This window comes from Melanostigma gelatinosum (assembly GCF_949748355.1).
Source record: "Melanostigma gelatinosum genome assembly, chromosome: 1".
NCBI lineage: Eukaryota > Metazoa > Chordata > Actinopteri > Perciformes > Zoarcidae > Melanostigma > Melanostigma gelatinosum.
In genome coordinates, this window is record NC_136634.1 from 9,720,390 (window position 1) to 9,744,894 (window position 24,505).

The window sequence follows — 24,505 nt, forward strand, 5'->3', positions numbered from 1 at the left end:
TGTGAGTGGTCAGATTGGATAGACAATGATTACCCTGGTGATAAAGATGGTGGAGATTATGAACTCATTGAAAACATTACTCATCCGGATCTGAGTGTTTGCAGTAAACCTCTGGAAATAGAATGTCGAGCAAAACAATACAAGGAAATGTCTTTGAAGGACCTCGGTCAAATTGTAACATGCAACCCAACTGTTGGACTAATCTGTCTTGACAAAGATCAAGGTATACCTCCTGCATGTCATAACTATGAAATACGAGTGAAATGTTGCGTCAACCACTGTAAACCTTCAACCACAACTGCACCCTCAACAACAACTATAACAACCGAAGGAAGGTCTACTACAACCTCAACAAAAATCACAGAAAAACCCACCACAACAACTACAATCACAGAAAAACCCACCCCAGCAAAGAAACAAACTACAGCTGCCACAACAACTGAAGAACCCAGCACCCCAGTAAAAACCACAGAAAATCCCATTACTACTGCTGTTACAACAACTAAAAAGCCTGCCACAACAACCCCTAAAGTTGTAACAAATACAGTGTTTACAACAGCACCATCAACAGGACCCATGGTCACGATTACAACTACAAAAGCCACAGAAGAATCCACCACAATACCCTTAGGAACGCCCAGCACTACTGCTGCCACAACCACAGAAAAACCTACCACAACAGCCGCTGACTGCAATGTTTGTGAGTGGTCAGATTGGATAGACAATGATTACCCTGGTGATAAAGATGGTGGAGATTATGAACTCATTGAAAACATTACTCATCCGGATCTGAGTGTTTGCAGTAAACCTCTGGAAATAGAATGTCGAGCAAAACAATACAAGGAAATGTCTTTGAAGGACCTCGGTCAAATTGTAACATGCAACCCAACTGTTGGACTAATCTGTCTTGACAAAGATCAAGGTATACCTCCTGCATGTCATAACTATGAAATACGAGTGAAATGTTGCGTCAACCACTGTAAACCTTCAACCACAACTGCACCCTCAACAACAACTATAACAACCGAAGGAAGGTCTACTACAACCTCAACAAAAATCACAGAAAAACCCACCACAACAACTACAATCACAGAAAAACCCACCCCAGCAAAGAAACAAACTACAGCTGCCACAACAACTGAAGAACCCAGCACCCCAGTAAAAACCACAGAAAATCCCATTACTACTGCTGTTACAACAACTAAAAAGCCTGCCGCAACAACCCCTAAAGTTGTAACAAATACAGTGTTTACAACAGCACCATCAACAGGACCCATGGTCACGATTACAACTACAAAAGCCACAGAAGAATCCACCACAATACCCTTAGGAACGCCCAGCACTACTGCTGCCACAACCACAGAAAAACCTACCACAACAGCCGCTGACTGCAATGTTTGTGAGTGGTCAGATTGGATAGACAATGATTACCCTGGTGATAAAGATGGTGGAGATTATGAACTCATTGAAAACATTACTCATCCGGATCTGAGTGTTTGCAGTAAACCCCTGGAAATAGAATGTCGAGCAAAACAATACAAGGAAATGTCTTTGAAGGACCTCGGTCAAATTGTAACATGCAACCCAACTGTTGGACTAATCTGTCTTGACAAAGATCAAGGTATACCTCCTGCATGTCATAACTATGAAATACGAGTGAAATGTTGCGTCAACCACTGTAAACCTTCAACCACAACTGCACCCTCAACAACAACTACAACAACCGAAGGAAGGTCTACTACAACCTCAACAAAAATCACAGAAAAACCCACTACAACAACTACAATCACAGAAAAACCCACCCCAGCAAAGAAACAAACTACAGCTGCCACAACAACTGAAGAACCCAGCACCCCAGTAAAAACCACAGAAAATCCCATTACTACTGCTGTTACAACAACTAAAAAGCCTGCCACAACAACCCCTAAAGTTGTAACAAATACAGTGTTTACAACAGCACCATCAACAGGACCCATGGTCACGATTACAACTACAAAAGCCACAGAAGAATCCACCACAATACCCTTAGGAACGCCCAGCACTACTGCTGCCACAACCACAGAAAAACCTACCACAACAGCCGCTGACTGCAATGTTTGTGAGTGGTCAGATTGGATAGACAATGATTACCCTGGTGATAAAGATGGTGGAGATTATGAACTCATTGAAAACATTACTCATCCGGATCTGAGTGTTTGCAGTAAACCTCTGGAAATAGAATGTCGAGCAAAACAATACAAGGAAATGTCTTTGAAGGACCTCGGTCAAATTGTAACATGCAACCCAACTGTTGGACTAATCTGTCTTGACAAAGATCAAGGTATACCTCCTGCATGTCATAACTATGAAATACGAGTGAAATGTTGCGTCAACCACTGTAAACCTTCAACCACAACTGCACCCTCAACAACAACTATAACAACCGAAGGAAGGTCTACTACAACCTCAACAAAAATCACAGAAAAACCCACCACAACAACTACAATCACAGAAAAACCCACCCCAGCAAAGAAACAAACTACAGCTGCCACAACAACTGAAGAACCCAGCACCCCAGTAAAAACCACAGAAAATCCCATTACTACTGCTGTTACAACAACTAAAAAGCCTGCCACAACAACCCCTAAAGTTGTAACAAATACAGTGTTTACAACAGCACCATCAACAGGACCCATGGTCACGATTACAACTACAAAAGCCACAGAAGAATCCACCACAATACCCTTAGGAACGCCCAGCACTACTGCTGCCACAACAACAGAAAAACCTACCACAACAGCCGCTGACTGCAATGTTTGTGAGTGGTCAGATTGGATAGACAATGATTACCCTGGTGATAAAGATGGTGGAGATTATGAACTCATTGAAAACATTACTCATCCGGATCTGAGTGTTTGCAGTAAACCTCTGGAAATAGAATGTCGAGCAAAACAATACAAGGAAATGTCTTTGAAGGACCTCGGTCAAATTGTAACATGCAACCCAACTGTTGGACTAATCTGTCTTGACAAAGATCAAGGTATACCTCCTGCATGTCATAACTATGAAATACGAGTGAAATGTTGCGTCAACCACTGTAAACCTTCAACCACAACTGCACCCTCAACAACAACTACAACAACCGAAGGAAGGTCTACTACAACCTCAACAAAAATCACAGAAAAACCCACCACAACAACTACAATCACAGAAAAACCCACCCCAGCAAAGAAACAAACTACAGCTGCCACAACAACTGAAGAACCCAGCACCCCAGTAAAAACCACAGAAAATCCCATTACTACTGCTGTTACAACAACTAAAAAGCCTGCCGCAACAACCCCTAAAGTTGTAACAAATACAGTGTTTACAACAGCACCATCAACAGGACCCATGGTCACGATTACAACTACAAAAGCCACAGAAGAATCCACCACAATACCCGTAGGAACGCCCAGCACTACTGCTGCCACAACCACAGAAAAACCTACCACAACAGCCGCTGACTGCAATGTTTGTGAGTGGTCAGATTGGATAGACAATGATTACCCTGGTGATAAAGATGGTGGAGATTATGAACTCATTGAAAACATTATTCATCCGGATCTGAGTGTTTGCAGTAAACCTCTGGAAATAGAATGTCGAGCAAAACAATACAAGGAAATGTCTTTGAAGGACCTCGGTCAAATTGTAACATGCAACCCAACTGTTGGACTAATCTGTCTTGACAAAGATCAAGGTATACCTCCTGCATGTCATAACTATGAAATACGAGTGAAATGTTGCGTCAACCACTGTAAACCTTCAACCACAACTGCACCCTCAACAACAACTATAACAACCGAAGGAAGGTCTACTACAACCTCAACAAAAATCACAGAAAAACCCACCACAACAACTACAATCACAGAAAAACCCACCCCAGCAAAGAAACAAACTACAGCTGCCACAACAACTGAAGAACCCAGCACCCCAGTAAAAACCACAGAAAATCCCATTACTACTGCTGTTACAACAACTAAAAAGCCTGCCGCAACAACCCCTAAAGTTGTAACAAATACAGTGTTTACAACAGCACCATCAACAGGACCCATGGTCACGATTACAACTACAAAAGCCACAGAAGAATCCACCACAATACCCTTAGGAACGCCCAGCACTACTGCTGCCACAACAACAGAAAAACCTACCACAACAGCCGCTGACTGCAATGTTTGTGAGTGGTCAGATTGGATAGACAATGATTACCCTGGTGATAAAGATGGTGGAGATTATGAACTCATTGAAAACATTACTCATCCGGATCTGAGTGTTTGCAGTAAACCTCTGGAAATAGAATGTCGAGCAAAACAATACAAGGAAATGTCTTTGAAGGACCTCGGTCAAATTGTAACATGCAACCCAACTGTTGGACTAATCTGTCTTGACAAAGATCAAGGTATACCTCCTGCATGTCATAACTATGAAATACGAGTGAAATGTTGCGTCAACCACTGTAAACCTTCAACCACAACTGCACCCTCAACAACAACTACAACAACCGAAGGAAGGTCTACTACAACCTCAACAAAAATCACAGAAAAACCCACCACAACAACTACAATCACAGAAAAACCCACCCCAGCAAAGAAACAAACTACAGCTGCCACAACAACTGAAGAACCCAGCACCCCAGTAAAAACCACAGAAAATCCCATTACTACTGCTGTTACAACAACTAAAAAGCCTGCCGCAACAACCCCTAAAGTTGTAACAAATACAGTGTTTACAACAGCACCATCAACAGGACCCATGGTCACGATTACAACTACAAAAGCCACAGAAGAATCCACCACAATACCCGTAGGAACGCCCAGCACTACTGCTGCCACAACCACAGAAAAACCTACCACAACAGCCGCTGACTGCAATGTTTGTGAGTGGTCAGATTGGATAGACAATGATTACCCTGGTGATAAAGATGGTGGAGATTATGAACTCATTGAAAACATTATTCATCCGGATCTGAGTGTTTGCAGTAAACCTCTGGAAATAGAATGTCGAGCAAAACAATACAAGGAAATGTCTTTGAAGGACCTCGGTCAAATTGTAACATGCAACCCAACTGTTGGACTAATCTGTCTTGACAAAGATCAAGGTATACCTCCTGCATGTCATAACTATGAAATACGAGTGAAATGTTGCGTCAACCACTGTAAACCTTCAACCACAACTGCACCCTCAACAACAACTATAACAACCGAAGGAAGGTCTACTACAACCTCAACAAAAATCACAGAAAAACCCACCACAACAACTACAATCACAGAAAAACCCACCCCAGCAAAGAAACAAACTACAGCTGCCACAACAACTGAAGAACCCAGCACCCCAGTAAAAACCACAGAAAATCCCATTACTACTGCTGTTACAACAACTAAAAAGCCTGCCACAACAACCCCTAAAGTTGTAACAAATACAGTGTTTACAACAGCACCATCAACAGGAGGACCCTTGGTCACGATTACACCTACAAAAGCCACAGAAGAATCCACCACAATACCCTTAGGAACGCCCAGCACTACTGCTGCCACAACCACAGAAAAACCTACCACAACAGCCGCTGACTGCAATGTTTGTGAGTGGTCAGATTGGATAGACAATGATTACCCTGGTGATAAAGATGGTGGAGATTATGAACTCATTGAAAACATTACTCATCCGGATCTGAGTGTTTGCAGTAAACCTCTGGAAATAGAATGTCGAGCAAAACAATACAAGGAAATGTCTTTGAAGGACCTCGGTCAAATTGTAACATGCAACCCAACTGTTGGACTAATCTGTCTTGACAAAGATCAAGGTATACCTCCTGCATGTCATAACTATGAAATACGAGTGAAATGTTGCGTCAACCACTGTAAACCTTCAACCACAACTGCACCCTCAACAACAACTATAACAACCGAAGGAAGGTCTACTACAACCTCAACAAAAATCACAGAAAAACCCACCACAACAACTACAATCACAGAAAAACCCACCCCAGCAAAGAAACAAACTACAGCTGCCACAACAACTGAAGAACCCAGCACCCCAGTAAAAACCACAGAAAATCCCATTACTACTGCTGTTACAACAACTAAAAAGCCTGCCGCAACAACCCCTAAAGTTGTAACAAATACAGTGTTTACAACAGCACCATCAACAGGACCCATGGTCACGATTACAACTACAAAAGCCACAGAAGAATCCACCACAATACCCTTAGGAACGCCCAGCACTACTGCTGCCACAACAACAGAAAAACCTACCACAACAGCCGCTGACTGCAATGTTTGTGAGTGGTCAGATTGGATAGACAATGATTACCCTGGTGATAAAGATGGTGGAGATTATGAACTCATTGAAAATATTACTCATCCGGATCTGAGTGTTTGCAGTAAACCTCTGGAAATAGAATGTCGAGCAAAACAATACAAGGAAATGTCTTTGAAGGACCTCGGTCAAATTGTAACATGCAACCCAACTGTTGGACTAATCTGTCTTGACAAAGATCAAGGTATACCTCCTGCATGTCATAACTATGAAATACGAGTGAAATGTTGCGTCAACCACTGTAAACCTTCAACCACAACTGCACCCTCAACAACAACTACAACAACCGAAGGAAGGTCTACTACAACCTCAACAAAAATCACAGAAAAACCCACCACAACAACTACAATCACAGAAAAACCCACCCCAGCAAAGAAACAAACTACAGCTGCCACAACAACTGAAGAACCCAGCACCCCAGTAAAAACCACAGAAAATCCCATTACTACTGCTGTTACAACAACTAAAAAGCCTGCCGCAACAACCCCTAAAGTTGTAACAAATACAGTGTTTACAACAGCACCATCAACAGGACCCATGGTCACGATTACAACTACAAAAGCCACAGAAGAATCCACCACAATACCCTTAGGAACGCCCAGCACTACTGCTGCCACAACCACAGAAAAACCTACCACAACAGCCGCTGACTGCAATGTTTGTGAGTGGTCAGATTGGATAGACAATGATTACCCTGGTGATAAAGATGGTGGAGATTATGAACTCATTGAAAACATTACTCATCCGGATCTGAGTGTTTGCAGTAAACCTCTGGAAATAGAATGTCGAGCAAAACAATACAAGGAAATGTCTTTGAAGGACCTCGGTCAAATTGTAACATGCAACCCAACTGTTGGACTAATCTGTCTTGACAAAGATCAAGGTATACCTCCTGCATGTCATAACTATGAAATACGAGTGAAATGTTGCGTCAACCACTGTAAACCTTCAACCACAACTGCACCCTCAACAACAACTACAACAACCGAAGGAAGGTCTACTACAACCTCAACAAAAATCACAGAAAAACCCACCACAACAACTACAATCACAGAAAAACCCACCCCAGCAAAGAAACAAACTACAGCTGCCACAACAACTGAAGAACCCAGCACCCCAGTAAAAACCACAGAAAATCCCATTACTACTGCTGTTACAACAACTAAAAAGCCTGCCACAACAACCCCTAAAGTTGTAACAAATACAGTGTTTACAACAGCACCATCAACAGGACCCATGGTCACGATTACAACTACAAAAGCCACAGAAGAATCCACCACAATACCCGTAGGAACGCCCAGCACTACTGCTGCCACAACCACAGAAAAACCTACCACAACAGCCGCTGACTGCAATGTTTGTGAGTGGTCAGATTGGATAGACAATGATTACCCTGGTGATAAAGATGGTGGAGATTATGAACTCATTGAAAACATTACTCATCCGGATCTGAGTGTTTGCAGTAAACCTCTGGAAATAGAATGTCGAGCAAAACAATACAAGGAAATGTCTTTGAAGGACCTCGGTCAAATTGTAACATGCAACCCAACTGTTGGACTAATCTGTCTTGACAAAGATCAAGGTATACCTCCTGCATGTCATAACTATGAAATACGAGTGAAATGTTGCGTCAACCACTGTAAACCTTCAACCACAACTGCACCCTCAACAACAACTATAACAACCGAAGGAAGGTCTACTACAACCTCAACAAAAATCACAGAAAAACCCACCACAACAACTACAATCACAGAAAAACCCACCCCAGCAAAGAAACAAACTACAGCTGCCACAACAACTGAAGAACCCAGCACCCCAGTAAAAACCACAGAAAATCCCATTACTACTGCTGTTACAACAACTAAAAAGCCTGCCACAACAACCCCTAAAGTTGTAACAAATACAGTGTTTACAACAGCACCATCAACAGGACCCATGGTCACGATTACAACTACAAAAGCCACAGAAGAATCCACCACAATACCCTTAGGAACGCCCAGCACTACTGCTGCCACAACAACAGAAAAACCTACCACAACAGCCGCTGACTGCAATGTTTGTGAGTGGTCAGATTGGATAGACAATGATTACCCTGGTGATAAAGATGGTGGAGATTATGAACTCATTGAAAATATTACTCATCCGGATCTGAGTGTTTGCAGTAAACCTCTGGAAATAGAATGTCGAGCAAAACAATACAAGGAAATGTCTTTGAAGGACCTCGGTCAAATTGTAACATGCAACCCAACTGTTGGACTAATCTGTCTTGACAAAGATCAAGGTATACCTCCTGCATGTCATAACTATGAAATACGAGTGAAATGTTGCGTCAACCACTGTAAACCTTCAACCACAACTGCACCCTCAACAACAACTACAACAACCGAAGGAAGGTCTACTACAACCTCAACAAAAATCACAGAAAAACCCACCACAACAACTACAATCACAGAAAAACCCACCCCAGCAAAGAAACAAACTACAGCTGCCACAACAACTGAAGAACCCAGCACCCCAGTAAAAACCACAGAAAATCCCATTACTACTGCTGTTACAACAACTAAAAAGCCTGCCGCAACAACCCCTAAAGTTGTAACAAATACAGTGTTTACAACAGCACCATCAACAGGACCCATGGTCACGATTACAACTACAAAAGCCACAGAAGAATCCACCACAATACCCTTAGGAACGCCCAGCACTACTGCTGCCACAACCACAGAAAAACCTACCACAACAGCCGCTGACTGCAATGTTTGTGAGTGGTCAGATTGGATAGACAATGATTACCCTGGTGATAAAGATGGTGGAGATTATGAACTCATTGAAAACATTACTCATCCGGATCTGAGTGTTTGCAGTAAACCTCTGGAAATAGAATGTCGAGCAAAACAATACAAGGAAATGTCTTTGAAGGACCTCGGTCAAATTGTAACATGCAACCCAACTGTTGGACTAATCTGTCTTGACAAAGATCAAGGTATACCTCCTGCATGTCATAACTATGAAATACGAGTGAAATGTTGCGTCAACCACTGTAAACCTTCAACCACAACTGCACCCTCAACAACAACTACAACAACCGAAGGAAGGTCTACTACAACCTCAACAAAAATCACAGAAAAACCCACCACAACAACTACAATCACAGAAAAACCCACCCCAGCAAAGAAACAAACTACAGCTGCCACAACAACTGAAGAACCCAGCACCCCAGTAAAAACCACAGAAAATCCCATTACTACTGCTGTTACAACAACTAAAAAGCCTGCCGCAACAACCCCTAAAGTTGTAACAAATACAGTGTTTACAACAGCACCATCAACAGGACCCATGGTCACGATTACAACTACAAAAGCCACAGAAGAATCCACCACAATACCCTTAGGAACGCCCAGCACTACTGCTGCCACAACAACAGAAAAACCTACCACAACAGCCGCTGACTGCAATGTTTGTGAGTGGTCAGATTGGATAGACAATGATTACCCTGGTGATAAAGATGGTGGAGATTATGAACTCATTGAAAATATTACTCATCCGGATCTGAGTGTTTGCAGTAAACCTCTGGAAATAGAATGTCGAGCAAAACAATACAAGGAAATGTCTTTGAAGGACCTCGGTCAAATTGTAACATGCAACCCAACTGTTGGACTAATCTGTCTTGACAAAGATCAAGGTATACCTCCTGCATGTCATAACTATGAAATACGAGTGAAATGTTGCGTCAACCACTGTAAACCTTCAACCACAACTGCACCCTCAACAACAACTACAACAACCGAAGGAAGGTCTACTACAACCTCAACAAAAATCACAGAAAAACCCACCACAACAACTACAATCACAGAAAAACCCACCCCAGCAAAGAAACAAACTACAGCTGCCACAACAACTGAAGAACCCAGCACCCCAGTAAAAACCACAGAAAATCCCATTACTACTGCTGTTACAACAACTAAAAAGCCTGCCGCAACAACCCCTAAAGTTGTAACAAATACAGTGTTTACAACAGCACCATCAACAGGACCCATGGTCACGATTACAACTACAAAAGCCACAGAAGAATCCACCACAATACCCTTAGGAACGCCCAGCACTACTGCTGCCACAACCACAGAAAAACCTACCACAACAGCCGCTGACTGCAATGTTTGTGAGTGGTCAGATTGGATAGACAATGATTACCCTGGTGATAAAGATGGTGGAGATTATGAACTCATTGAAAACATTACTCATCCGGATCTGAGTGTTTGCAGTAAACCTCTGGAAATAGAATGTCGAGCAAAACAATACAAGGAAATGTCTTTGAAGGACCTCGGTCAAATTGTAACATGCAACCCAACTGTTGGACTAATCTGTCTTGACAAAGATCAAGGTATACCTCCTGCATGTCATAACTATGAAATACGAGTGAAATGTTGCGTCAACCACTGTAAACCTTCAACCACAACTGCACCCTCAACAACAACTACAACAACCGAAGGAAGGTCTACTACAACCTCAACAAAAATCACAGAAAAACCCACCACAACAACTACAATCACAGAAAAACCCACCCCAGCAAAGAAACAAACTACAGCTGCCACAACAACTGAAGAACCCAGCACCCCAGTAAAAACCACAGAAAATCCCATTACTACTGCTGTTACAACTAAAAAGCCTGCCGCAACAACCCCTAAAGTTGTAACAAATACAGTGTTTACAACAGCACCATCAACAGGACCCATGGTCACGATTACAACTACAAAAGCCACAGAAGAATCCACCACAATACCCTTAGGAACGCCCAGCACTACTGCTGCCACAACCACAGAAAAACCTACCACAACAGCCGCTGACTGCAATGTTTGTGAGTGGTCAGATTGGATAGACAATGATTACCCTGGTGATAAAGATGGTGGAGATTATGAACTCATTGAAAACATTACTCATCCGGATCTGAGTGTTTGCAGTAAACCTCTGGAAATAGAATGTCGAGCAAAACAATACAAGGAAATGTCTTTGAAGGACCTCGGTCAAATTGTAACATGCAACCCAACTGTTGGACTAATCTGTCTTGACAAAGATCAAGGTATACCTCCTGCATGTCATAACTATGAAATACGAGTGAAATGTTGCGTCAACCACTGTAAACCTTCAACCACAACTGCACCCTCAACAACAACTATAACAACCGAAGGAAGGTCTACTACAACCTCAACAAAAATCACAGAAAAACCCACCACAACAACTACAATCACAGAAAAACCCACCCCAGCAAAGAAACAAACTACAGCTGCCACAACAACTGAAGAACCCAGCACCCCAGTAAAAACCACAGAAAATCCCATTACTACTGCTGTTACAACAACTAAAAAGCCTGCCACAACAACCCCTAAAGTTGTAACAAATACAGTGTTTACAACAGCACCATCAACAGGACCCATGGTCACGATTACAACTACAAAAGCCACAGAAGAATCCACCACAATACCCTTAGGAACGCCCAGCACTACTGCTGCCACAACAACAGAAAAACCTACCACAACAGCCGCTGACTGCAATGTTTGTGAGTGGTCAGATTGGATAGACAATGATTACCCTGGTGATAAAGATGGTGGAGATTATGAACTCATTGAAAATATTACTCATCCGGATCTGAGTGTTTGCAGTAAACCTCTGGAAATAGAATGTCGAGCAAAACAATACAAGGAAATGTCTTTGAAGGACCTCGGTCAAATTGTAACATGCAACCCAACTGTTGGACTAATCTGTCTTGACAAAGATCAAGGTATACCTCCTGCATGTCATAACTATGAAATACGAGTGAAATGTTGCGTCAACCACTGTAAACCTTCAACCACAACTGCACCCTCAACAACAACTACAACAACCGAAGGAAGGTCTACTACAACCTCAACAAAAATCACAGAAAAACCCACCACAACAACTACAATCACAGAAAAACCCACCCCAGCAAAGAAACAAACTACAGCTGCCACAACAACTGAAGAACCCAGCACCCCAGTAAAAACCACAGAAAATCCCATTACTACTGCTGTTACAACAACTAAAAAGCCTGCCGCAACAACCCCTAAAGTTGTAACAAATACAGTGTTTACAACAGCACCATCAACAGGACCCATGGTCACGATTACAACTACAAAAGCCACAGAAGAATCCACCACAATACCCTTAGGAACGCCCAGCACTACTGCTGCCACAACAACAGAAAAACCTACCACAACAGCCGCTGACTGCAATGTTTGTGAGTGGTCAGATTGGATAGACAATGATTACCCTGGTGATAAAGATGGTGGAGATTATGAACTCATTGAAAACATTACTCATCCGGATCTGAGTGTTTGCAGTAAACCTCTGGAAATAGAATGTCGAGCAAAACAATACAAGGAAATGTCTTTGAAGGACCTCGGTCAAATTGTAACATGCAACCCAACTGTTGGACTAATCTGTCTTGACAAAGATCAAGGTATACCTCCTGCATGTCATAACTATGAAATACGAGTGAAATGTTGCGTCAACCACTGTAAACCTTCAACCACAACTGCACCCTCAACAACAACTATAACAACCGAAGGAAGGTCTACTACAACCTCAACAAAAATCACAGAAAAACCCACCACAACAACTACAATCACAGAAAAACCCACCCCAGCAAAGAAACAAACTACAGCTGCCACAACAACTGAAGAACCCAGCACCCCAGTAAAAACCACAGAAAATCCCATTACTACTGCTGTTACAACAACTAAAAAGCCTGCCACAACAACCCCTAAAGTTGTAACAAATACAGTGTTTACAACAGCACCATCAACAGGACCCATGGTCACGATTACAACTACAAAAGCCACAGAAGAATCCACCACAATACCCTTAGGAACGCCCAGCACTACTGCTGCCACAACCACAGAAAAACCTACCACAACAGCCGCTGACTGCAATGTTTGTGAGTGGTCAGATTGGATAGACAATGATTACCCTGGTGATAAAGATGGTGGAGATTATGAACTCATTGAAAACATTACTCATCCGGATCTGAGTGTTTGCAGTAAACCTCTGGAAATAGAATGTCGAGCAAAACAATACAAGGAAATGTCTTTGAAGGACCTCGGTCAAATTGTAACATGCAACCCAACTGTTGGACTAATCTGTCTTGACAAAGATCAAGGTATACCTCCTGCATGTCATAACTATGAAATACGAGTGAAATGTTGCGTCAACCACTGTAAACCTTCAACCACAACTGCACCCTCAACAACAACTACAACAACCGAAGGAAGGTCTACTACAACCTCAACAAAAATCACAGAAAAACCCACCACAACAACTACAATCACAGAAAAACCCACCCCAGCAAAGAAACAAACTACAGCTGCCACAACAACTGAAGAACCCAGCACCCCAGTAAAAACCACAGAAAATCCCATTACTACTGCTGTTACAACAACTAAAAAGCCTGCCGCAACAACCCCTAAAGTTGTAACAAATACAGTGTTTACAACAGCACCATCAACAGGACCCATGGTCACGATTACAACTACAAAAGCCACAGAAGAATCCACCACAATACCCTTAGGAACGCCCAGCACTACTGCTGCCACAACCACAGAAAAACCTACCACAACAGCCGCTGACTGCAATGTTTGTGAGTGGTCAGATTGGATAGACAATGATTACCCTGGTGATAAAGATGGTGGAGATTATGAACTCATTGAAAACATTACTCATCCGGATCTGAGTGTTTGCAGTAAACCTCTGGAAATAGAATGTCGAGCAAAACAATACAAGGAAATGTCTTTGAAGGACCTCGGTCAAATTGTAACATGCAACCCAACTGTTGGACTAATCTGTCTTGACAAAGATCAAGGTATACCTCCTGCATGTCATAACTATGAAATACGAGTGAAATGTTGCGTCAACCACTGTAAACCTTCAACCACAACTGCACCCTCAACAACAACTACAACAACCGAAGGAAGGTCTACTACAACCTCAACAAAAATCACAGAAAAACCCACCACAACAACTACAATCACAGAAAAACCCACCACAACAACTCCCATTACAGAAAAACCCACCACTTTAATTCTTCAGTCTTCAACAACAGGCGGAACAACGTTATGTTCCTGCAAGTACATGGAGCAATTGTTTTCTCCTGGTAAGCAATTGGTTATTGCCTCACTTGTTGTTCATTTTATCATTATTAATATTTTGGTCATGGTTACACCTGTCCTTAGAATGCAACTTGGCACATCTAATTCAAATTGCAGCCTAAACTCCAAGGTATTCATTCTCAAATCTTATTTGCATTGAGATCTATAATCATAATCCACAGTCTGATTTACCCTTCATCCCTTTTGGATCTTGTACAAAACGCGATTTGGTAAAATTGATGTACATAAGCGCAGTCCATGCGTTCCAAAAAAAAACCAATGCACTTTATTCTCTTCATGGAAGATGTTTTTCACCTTTTTCCATGCTTATAGTTGGGAATGGCACCTGCACAGTGAAGGGATAAGTTATCACTGAAACTGGAAAATTCAGTCACGACTACATTCCTACTGATGTCTATTGCCAAAATGGGGCAATTAGAACTATTGATGATAATGTACAATTAAGTTAGTTCTGATCATGGATCCAGACATGTACTTTATATTGTAGTGTCCATTTAGAAAACTTTAATGTGAATAGACTCGTATTCAGAAATGTTGCATTATAAAGACAGCTGTAACCCTGGCACTGTAACTTGTTTTTCTCACACATTAGTCATTTTGGATTTAACTGCCTTGGTTTTATTCTCATATAGGTAACTTCATGTACAATAAGACTGATGGAGAAGGCTGGTGTTTCACTGCATATTGCAATTTGACATGCAATGTCGAGAAGCTTGTTAGACCATGTCACCATACGACTCCACCAACTCCTACCACCACAACAAACTATGGCACTACAAAACAAATTGGCTCTACAACTGCTTCATCCACAGTGAAGCCTCGCAAAGACTGTTCATATCTGGAGCCATCTCGAGAGGTATTTGAATTTAGTTAAACAAGGAACAAATCATCTTAACTGGCATTGTTTACGGAGTGTCTATTCTGAGAGAGCGCCTGAAACGAGGTCTTTGATTCCTTTGGTATAAAAGAAAGGCATTTTAATGCATATTCTGCACACTCTCATTGGTATTTTAAGCTCTCAATGAAACCATAAACATGAAAGTGCAACCGTAGTCGATAAATTCCACATGCAATTACTGATTCATTTGAAAAGCCTCAAATACATCCATATTATTGATGGGTGCTTCTTTGTTGATTTTCACACCTTAGGTCTTCCCTGGAAAAAATCTCCAGTCGAGTAGAAGTATCTTATATCAATAGATATTTTCCCCCAGTAGTTGCAGAATATTGGAACAAAGGTCAATGGATTTTTAATATAATTTAATTCATTAGTGTCCCCATTAGCTCAATTAAAACAGAGGGTAATCTCTTTAGGGTCTTATCACAAACCACATTAACAAACAACATAAAAACACTTTCATACACACCATAAGACCAACTCACAACATACGAAACTAGAGAAACTAACATAATGAGATATTGACACATAAACAAAACAAATAGCACCATAAATAAAATGATTTACATATAAGTAATATAACTTTACTGTGTCGCTCATATATCACTACAGGTTACATCTACAAATAAATCCAACATAACAATTATTAAAGAATGTCAACCTATTAATGGGATTGATAATAACATCTACGCATATACTGTGTCTCATTAGCACTGATCAATGTAAAATCATAGGATAGTATTTATTTCACTGGTAGTAGATTACTAAAAGTATTACTTTGCCATTTACAGGATGGTGAGTCCTGGAGTTCAAACAACTGCACCACAGAAACATGTGACAATGGAAGAGTAACAACAGAATATGTGCCATGTGAACCAGTGACCATGCCTGTATGTGTAAATGGGCATCCACCAGTCAGGGTTTATGATGAAGGAGGCTGCTGTTTCCACTATGACTGCTTATGTAAGTGAAAACCTTTTAACATTTCATATTCAAGCAACATCTTTAAATACCACAATAAAACGTACAGTATAATTATTTTTCTTTTTTTGTAAAACTCAATGTTATTTCAATCTAATATTTGCAGGTGTTTGCAGTGGCTGGGGAGATCGTCATTATCTGACATTTGATGGCCAGCACTACAACTTCCAGAAAAACTGCACATACGTCCTTGTCAAAGAGATCGTTCCTCGACACAATTTTAAAATTCTTATCGACAACGAAAACTGTAATCCCGAAGGAACTGTGACCTGTGCTAAATCCTTGATCGTGTATTACAAAAACTATGAAGTTATTCTTAAACAGGAGAGACACCCAATTGTAAATAAGGTACATTACCACACAAAGTTAAACTTATTTAAATTACATTTTTCAAATATATTTAAATTATATGCAGTGCTAATGATGATGAAAATTGTTTAGGTATTCATCAACGGCAAGCTGGTAATCCCAACCTACTCCAATGATGACTTCATCATAACAACTACAGCAATTGAGATGCTTTTGAGAATTCCGGAAATCGAAGCCGTTGTGATGTTCAAATCGCTTTTTTTCAGCATTGACCTGTCGTTTTCCATTTTCCACCACAACACAGAGGGACAGTGTGGTAAGATGACAATCAATTTGTTGTTAGAATAACACAGAAAATGAGGCTGCATGTTACGTTCATAGAGGAAAATATGTAAACAGTCCTAGATTTAATATGTAAGTGCCAATGGATGTACCACATGTGGTAACACATGGGCTGTAATATCTGTCATTTTACTATTTACTTTCACAAGGTTACTGTGACAATAACAGGACAAATGACTGCAGATTACCAAATGGCCAGATTAATCCCGCATGCTCTCAAATGGCACAGTGGCGTATACTGGATAAGAATAAACCATATTGTGAGAACCCATCTCCTCCATCAACACCAAAACCAACAGCTACAGAAAAACCCTGCCACCCTGATATCTGTGAAATTCTGATCAGCAAGTAAGAATTTACAGAATAGATATGAACACAATATGTCAATTAATTCTTGAGTATCACTCTGATTAACAGCTGTCTTCCTTCTGATTTGTACATTAAGAGTGTTTGAGGAATGCCACAAAGTAATCCCACCAACACCATTTTACGAGAGCTGTAAATTGGATGTTTGCCACATGGAAAGTTCCACCATTGGTTGTTCCAGTATGGAGACGTATGCCATGATGTGTGCTGAAGTATCTGTCTGTACACCCTGGAGGAATGCTACAAACGGACAGTGTGGTAGGAGAGGTTCAGTTCAGTAGAAAGCTAACTCAATCTTTTCATAATTTTGATGTTTAAATCGATTTTTCTCTTGTCGTAGAACTTGAATGTCCACACAATATGGTATACAAGTCTTGCGGGCCAACTGTTGTTCCAACTTGCAATGCAAGGTACAGTAATCGCTCAGTTTTATTATCAATATCATGAGTCAAATAATGTCAGCAGCTTGTAATTTAACAAGACTTATTTTCTATAGCCATGCTAGCGACTCTGAGAGGCTGTAATTAGGCTGAACCAAATGCAAACATCAGCATGCATAACATGCACACAATGACAATGCAAACATGCTGATGTTAAGCAGTGATTTTTGCCATTATCACCATCTTAGTTTTGCGTGTCAGCCAGCTAGGGATGTAATTCGTTTTGCAGGTATTTGGTGATAAATCAAAACAAATAAAAATGTTGACTTGATGATAGGGGTCGATGAAAAGTGAATGGATTACCAAAGTCATTACAAACTAATCCTGAGGGGTTCTTGGATGTCTGTACCAAATGACACTGCAATCCACCCAATAGTTTTGATAGTTTTCACTTAAATCCACAAATGTCAACCTCGTGGTTGCTGTAGAGGGAAAGTCGGGATAAACAAAGGCATTAGGATTCATCCTCTGGGGACCATGAATGTCTGTACAACTGTTTAAAAGAGTTGTTGAAATATTTCAGTGTGGACCAAAGTGGTGGACCAACAGACCAACACTGCTATCTATAGAGCCATACCACTAGCATGGCAAAAAAACAAAACAATACTGCATTATACTCATCACTGATGCATTATTTATTAATTTATACTTTTATTTTTCTGAAATAATTATGTGGTTTTTTTCACCATCAATTGTCTTCACATTTAGAGCCAATGAGAGGCAAGCACAACAATGCCAGGAAAGAAATGGCCAAAAAAACGAAGCTTGTGATGGCATCATAGAGGGATGTTTCTGCCCAGAGGGGATGACCCTGTTCAGCACAAGTTCTGACCTCTGTGTCTCCTCCTGTAAGATCATTTTATTGTTGTGAAGAAAAATCGGATTCTTTGAGAATTAATTAATGTTTCGGAAAACTAATTGTTTTGTATTGTTAAAGGTTGCACAGGACCTGACGGCCAGCCTAAACAGGTAAATGCTACCATACGTGACTGATAATCATTATTCACAGAGTATTTGTTGCTGACACGTTACGAACTCTGTTCCGTCTTAAAACAGATTGGTGAGACTTGGCAGACCGACTGTATGCAGTGTACTTGTGATGAGGACACTCAGAGTGTTCAGTGTAAGCCTCTCACATGTCCCCCTGAAGAGCCAATAACCTGTACCGAGGAAGGTGAGGTGTTGGTGAAGAGCAAAGTGGACTGCTGCGATAGACAGACCTGTGGTGAGTGATTCAAAGTAACACACCTTCATCTGCCGACTATTTTCAATGGAAGGATCTTTAGATGATTTCGTGGGAACTTCACTCATTGTATACATAAATATCAGTTTTCTCATAATAAGGAGTACTACTCCTTATTATTAGTTTGTGAAAACAGTTGCAACTATCTTATTTCCTCTTCTGCATAATAGCTTTCCAAAGCCAGAGAAAATACACTCAGATGCCAGTTTATTGGGTTGTCTTTGCTAAACCGAATGCCGTCTAATACAACTATTCTGCTATAAATCCGAAATACCTCAATGTAGGTTAAAATGTTCAATGTTATGTTGTAACTGTTTCAGAGAGTTGATTGAATTTCATATGAACTGAATATACTGTATCAGTATCATACAGGATACTCAAAGTGCCTTATTAGTAGGTAACAGGAAGTAATCGTCTATTTTACAGGTGTACATTTTAATAGTTAATTTGTTTGTCATACTTACCAGCCTTTGAAAAGTCTTTCCTTTTAACCAACAGAATGTCATAGGGACCTCTGTTTGTTGCATGAACAGAAGTGCAAACTAGGATTTGAGTTGGAGGTCCAAACGTCAAGTGACAGTTGCTGCCCGTCTCACAGCTGTGGTAAGCTTTCCATATAAGTTTCAGTTCCATTTGCTTCGTGTTAGTGTGTGAAAGACTTCAAACTAAACTATGCATAAGCCTTTAATGTAATCATATTTGTCATTATTTTAATCTAGTACCCAAAGGCGTCTGTGTCTTCAATGATACTGAGTACAAGGTAAGGAATAATATTCTGTATATATCTTAAATGTGCACAAATAATACTTGTTTGTTAAAGTGTTACTAAAACACTGCAATCTTTAAATTAACTCTACGATAAATTAAGTATTATCTTAACAATAGTATTTAAGTTAAACATAGATGTTGTTAGACAATAGTGACATTTAATTTGCTGGCCTTTATATGAAATACAGCTAAGACTCTGCGTTTCATTGTTTACAGCCAGGTATGGATTTCTCCAAAGGCCCATGTGAATCATGCCACTGTACTACCCATCAGGATCCCACAAGCATGTTGAACAACCTTGAGTGTGCTGTGATGTACTGTGACCTATTTTGTCCAGAGGTACGTTTGTATGTAACTATCAGCAGCATTGCAGTTTTTAATTAAATAGGAAGTAAAGGTATATAGTCTACAAAAATGTTTACCATGAGAGCACATGCTTTTGTGTTGATGATCTGTTTACCATTTGCAGATGCATAGACTTTGCTCTTTATGTGCACATGACGACAGGTTTGAAGATGTGTTTTGTTCGAGTTTAAGAAAAAGAAAAAAACGAAACAAAACGACAAGATTTTTTTTTACTTATCCGTGTTATGTCTAGTCTCTAGTCATGCAAATGTTTCGGTCGTATTTGCACAGGTTTGAGACATCTGTCTCTGAGATTTCTGCCGCCTTCCAAATTTAAACAAAAGGGGAATGTAATGACAAAAAAATGTAGTGTTTTGAGCACCACAAACCAAACTACATTCACCCCAATTTGGGTGGCAGCAAGAATCTCAGAGATGGATATCTTAAACCTTTAACATCAGAATGGCTTGATATAACTTTTGGGGTAAGTGAGATACAAGTTCTTTATGTAATTTGGATGAACGAGACAGTATAGTAAATACTACTTATTAGTTATTATGTATACATTTAATTGAGTGGAAGTTGCACACTATTTTGATTTGTGCTTTTTTCCCTAATAGGGCTATGTGCATGAAAACCAACCTGGACAATGTTGTGGATTGTGTAAAAAAAACAGCTGTGTTGTGGAGGTCCCAAGCTTCACTTCTCCGATAATCATTAAAGTAAGTACAGTGTAATGGGAACATCTTCAGAAATCTGTCACCTTAAATTTTGGGACCAGTCAATGTTTATGTTCACTAATTGACCTCTTCTACACCTCTGACAGCCTTCTCAGTCTTGGTCACCGCCAAATGATAAGTGTGTCAAGTATGATTGCCAAAAGGTGAAGGATGACTTCATAACCTCTAAAAGTCTAACAACATGTCCTGCATTTCATCCAGAAAACTGCATTCCTGTGAGTATAATCCAGTCCTGAAACAAGCAGAAGTTCTTATTTCTGTCAGCTATAATCTTTGTAAATAACTCTGAACTGGTGCTGACTCATCCTACAGTGCACTTTACATCCAAACTGTAGAATATGGGGTTAGTTTAGCTATTTCTGTTGATGCATCAAGTACCATGCACAAAAAGGATTTCCATTTCTGATCGTAGACTTTTGGTAAATGGGATGAAATTAGATAAATGGGCAATGAGAAATATGAGAGACATCAATACACAAAATGTGCTGAAATACACAAATACAGAGTGAAGAAGAAATTGCATTATATATTGCACCAGCAATACTGTACACATTACTCATAAGAGACTCTATATCAGTCTGTGTTGTTTATCTGCATATTTTACAATACATAATGTTTATATTACAGGGAACTGAACAAATTGATGCCATCGGTTGTTGCATAACTTGTAAGTATGAGTCAATAAAATTAATTCAAATTACACAATATCACTGTCATCCTCTGTTACTCATAACGTGCGTCAACTGTGGTAAAAAAAATTATCCGAAGACTATTTTCACTATTGATTAATATGTTGATATTTTCTAAAAATGTTTATAATTCAGAAGCTGGATTCTTTTTCATTTGAATTAAAAGTAAACTCAAATGATTACTAGATTACCCATGATGCAGTTTTTGCATAAAAACAGAGCCTAAAACTCCACATATTAGAGGTTTTACTTTATTTTGCCACTGAAATGACACAATGTTTTGCAGCAAGATGAAGAAAATGTTCATGTGCCATTCACAGGTACTCCAAAAACCAACTGTCAAATGATCAGGAACACCATCTATCTGCAGACAAAGGACTGCAAGTCAGTTGTGCCAGTGGAAATCACAGCCTGTGCAGGATCTTGTGGAGCGTCCTCATCAATGTGAGATTTATAACAAAATATCTGAGAGACGTACACTACTTACTCAATCATGCTGAAATCACCTGCTCAGTGTTCATGTGTAGTTTCAAGATATATGTTTTGTTGACATTGAACAGCAAGTGACTGACACTGATCCCGTCTGAAACTGCCTCTATTTACAGGTACTCTGCGGAAAAAGAGCTTTTGATGCATTCATGCTCATGCTGTCAAGAAACGACCACCAGTAAGAAGGAGGTGGAGATGACCTGTATCGATGGCAGCAAGATAAAGCACTCCTACATTTCAGTTGACATGTGTGGTTGCCAAGTCGCTAAATGTCAGGACAACTCAGACTGATGTAAAAATTAAGCAAGACAACATTGAAAACTAAGCTTAGTTGAAGGAGAAAATTAACTAATATACTTACATAAACTTTAACAAATCCTCTCCAAAAACTATTAACGAGTCGAGACTCAATATGTGAAGACCCACACCTCTGTGTATTCAGCATGAGGGTAGATACGTTTCACCTTTTAAACAGCAGAGTTGTTGTGGTCGAACTTTTGTAAACCCCTGGAAGTTGTCCCTTTACACTCATCATCTTCTCATTTATTGGCAGGGAGGCAGGTCCACATAGTGTCCTGTCATGTCAGCACATATTTGTGTCCTGGTGTCTCTTTTAGCTTTTGAAGAGGATTTTCCTTTTATGGAAACTTAACAATGTGGTGTTTTTAATCTTAGAGGGTGTTTCTCTTAGCAATATTTTCTTTTGGGGAAAGGGATTATATTCGTGGTAAAATGTGAAAGCTTTGAAACATGGATTTGAATTTTATATTGTTGGTCATTATTTTAAGCAGCTCCATCTATGTTGATGACACAGGCTATCTTTGCCCTGCATCTTATGTGTCAAACTTCTGCAAATATGAATGTCTTTATTGTCATTAAAATCTAATGTTTACTCGCCATTCTGTGTTCTTGTTTTTGTTTTTTATATGGATTTGTCTTGAAGTGTTTGCATGATGCACTGTTGGTAGCGAGAAGAATATATTAATTTTGCCTATGGCAGTGTACCATCATTTATAGTTGTATATGTATTAAATAGTAATTGTATATGTAGTCAGTCACCATCAAACACATACTTTGAGTCACATTCATTTCAATAATGAATCAACTCAAGAAATATATTTTTTCCAAGTAATACTTCTAAAATAAAAAAGCATAACTTTTCCCCAACATACAGGAATCAAAACATTGTATTTACTCGTGTACTGTATTCTCTAGTAGGCTTAGCACTGGGTGCACAATCAAAACTTGGGGAGCATAGTTGTTGCTAACACATTGTGTTGTCTTGGTTGAATTAACAAGGTTGCTGTCAATACACTGGACTAGACTGACCATACACATGCACTTTACAAAAAGGCTCAGAGCAGACTCTATCTGCTGAGGAGTGCAGGGAGCACTCCTGAGGACCTTCTTGGACTCTGTGGTGGCATCAGCCATTTTTTATGGAGTGGTCTGCTGGGGCAGCAGCATCTCGACAGCTGACAGGAAGTGACTAAACAAACGTATCAAGAAGGCCAGCAGTGTGCTGGGCTGTCCACTGGATATGGTGGAAGTGGTGGGAAAAAGGAGGATGATGGCTAAGCAATGTGGCAGCTCGGTGCAGCTCCTTCAACCACCGGTTAATTCACCCCCGGTGTGTGGAGACTGGAGAGGTACTGCGGCTGTCAGGCTGCACAACCAGCTGTGCTCCCAGTAGACCACACAACACTAAAAATCTGTGCAATATAAATACACTGTGCAATACAAAATGCTGCTGTCTGTATATATCATATTTTTAGTTATATTTTAACTGTTGCGGATTTTTACTTTTTTACTGAGTTAATATTCTTTACTGTTTAATATTATTTACTTATTTATAATACTTGTTTTTACTATGTCCCTTGTTTGCACTATGCTGCTGTAATCCTGTAAATTTCGCCGCTGCGGGACTAATAAAGGATTATCTTATTTTATCTTATCTTATCCGTAAATTAAATAAACACAACTTTATTCAGGAATATACACCGAAATATAAACTAAAGTATAGACAGAAAACTATTTTGACAGAGTGCCCCTTACAAGTAAAGGGCCAAAAGATTATGTAATTTATACTCAATCGTAGAGTAACTAGACATTTACCTGGAATCAGTGGCAAGTATTGTATATTATCCAAATTTACCCCAACCTTTTTTCTGGCAGCGTCCAACCATTTGGAAGCAACAATAAATAAATTAAAATAATGAATTAATACTATATGAATTAATTAAATACAAAGGGAATACAATGCATGATATTACAATTTAATATTAATAAAGACTAATATTTATGCTTGCCGAATTATATTGCACCAAATTTTACCAATATAGGCTTTTTCAAACAAGTTTAACATCATCGTTTATTTTATTTTAT

At 40.0% G+C, this 24,505-nt stretch overlaps 2 protein-coding genes across 2 annotated transcripts; both read left to right on the plus strand.

Annotated features, from left to right (window-relative positions):
• Window positions 1–7: 7 nt before the first annotated feature.
• Window positions 8–3,432, plus strand: LOC306783896 (mucin-5AC-like; the record flags this gene model as incomplete). The annotated part of the gene is made up of 1 exon (XM_079277736.1): window positions 8–3,432. A coding segment is annotated over exon 1 (3,285 nt), but the record flags the coding sequence as incomplete, so codon positions are not given.
• A 4,205-nt stretch (window positions 3,433–7,637) lies between these two features.
• LOC306779931 (uncharacterized protein) lies at window positions 7,638–23,019 on the plus strand. The gene is made up of 19 exons (XM_079272036.1): window positions 7,638–14,494; window positions 15,143–15,366; window positions 16,200–16,371; window positions 16,496–16,737; window positions 16,831–17,014; window positions 17,190–17,388; window positions 17,486–17,664; window positions 17,747–17,816; window positions 18,555–18,694; window positions 18,784–18,815; window positions 18,903–19,071; window positions 19,588–19,692; window positions 19,809–19,849; window positions 20,074–20,196; window positions 20,823–20,924; window positions 21,029–21,157; window positions 21,570–21,609; window positions 21,952–22,075; window positions 22,237–23,019. Exons 1-19 carry the CDS (start codon window positions 7,840–7,842, stop codon window positions 22,409–22,411), a joined length of 9,105 nt encoding a protein of 3,034 aa, XP_079128162.1. The 5' UTR covers window positions 7,638–7,839; the 3' UTR covers window positions 22,412–23,019.
• The last annotated feature ends 1,486 nt before the right edge of the window (window positions 23,020–24,505 follow it).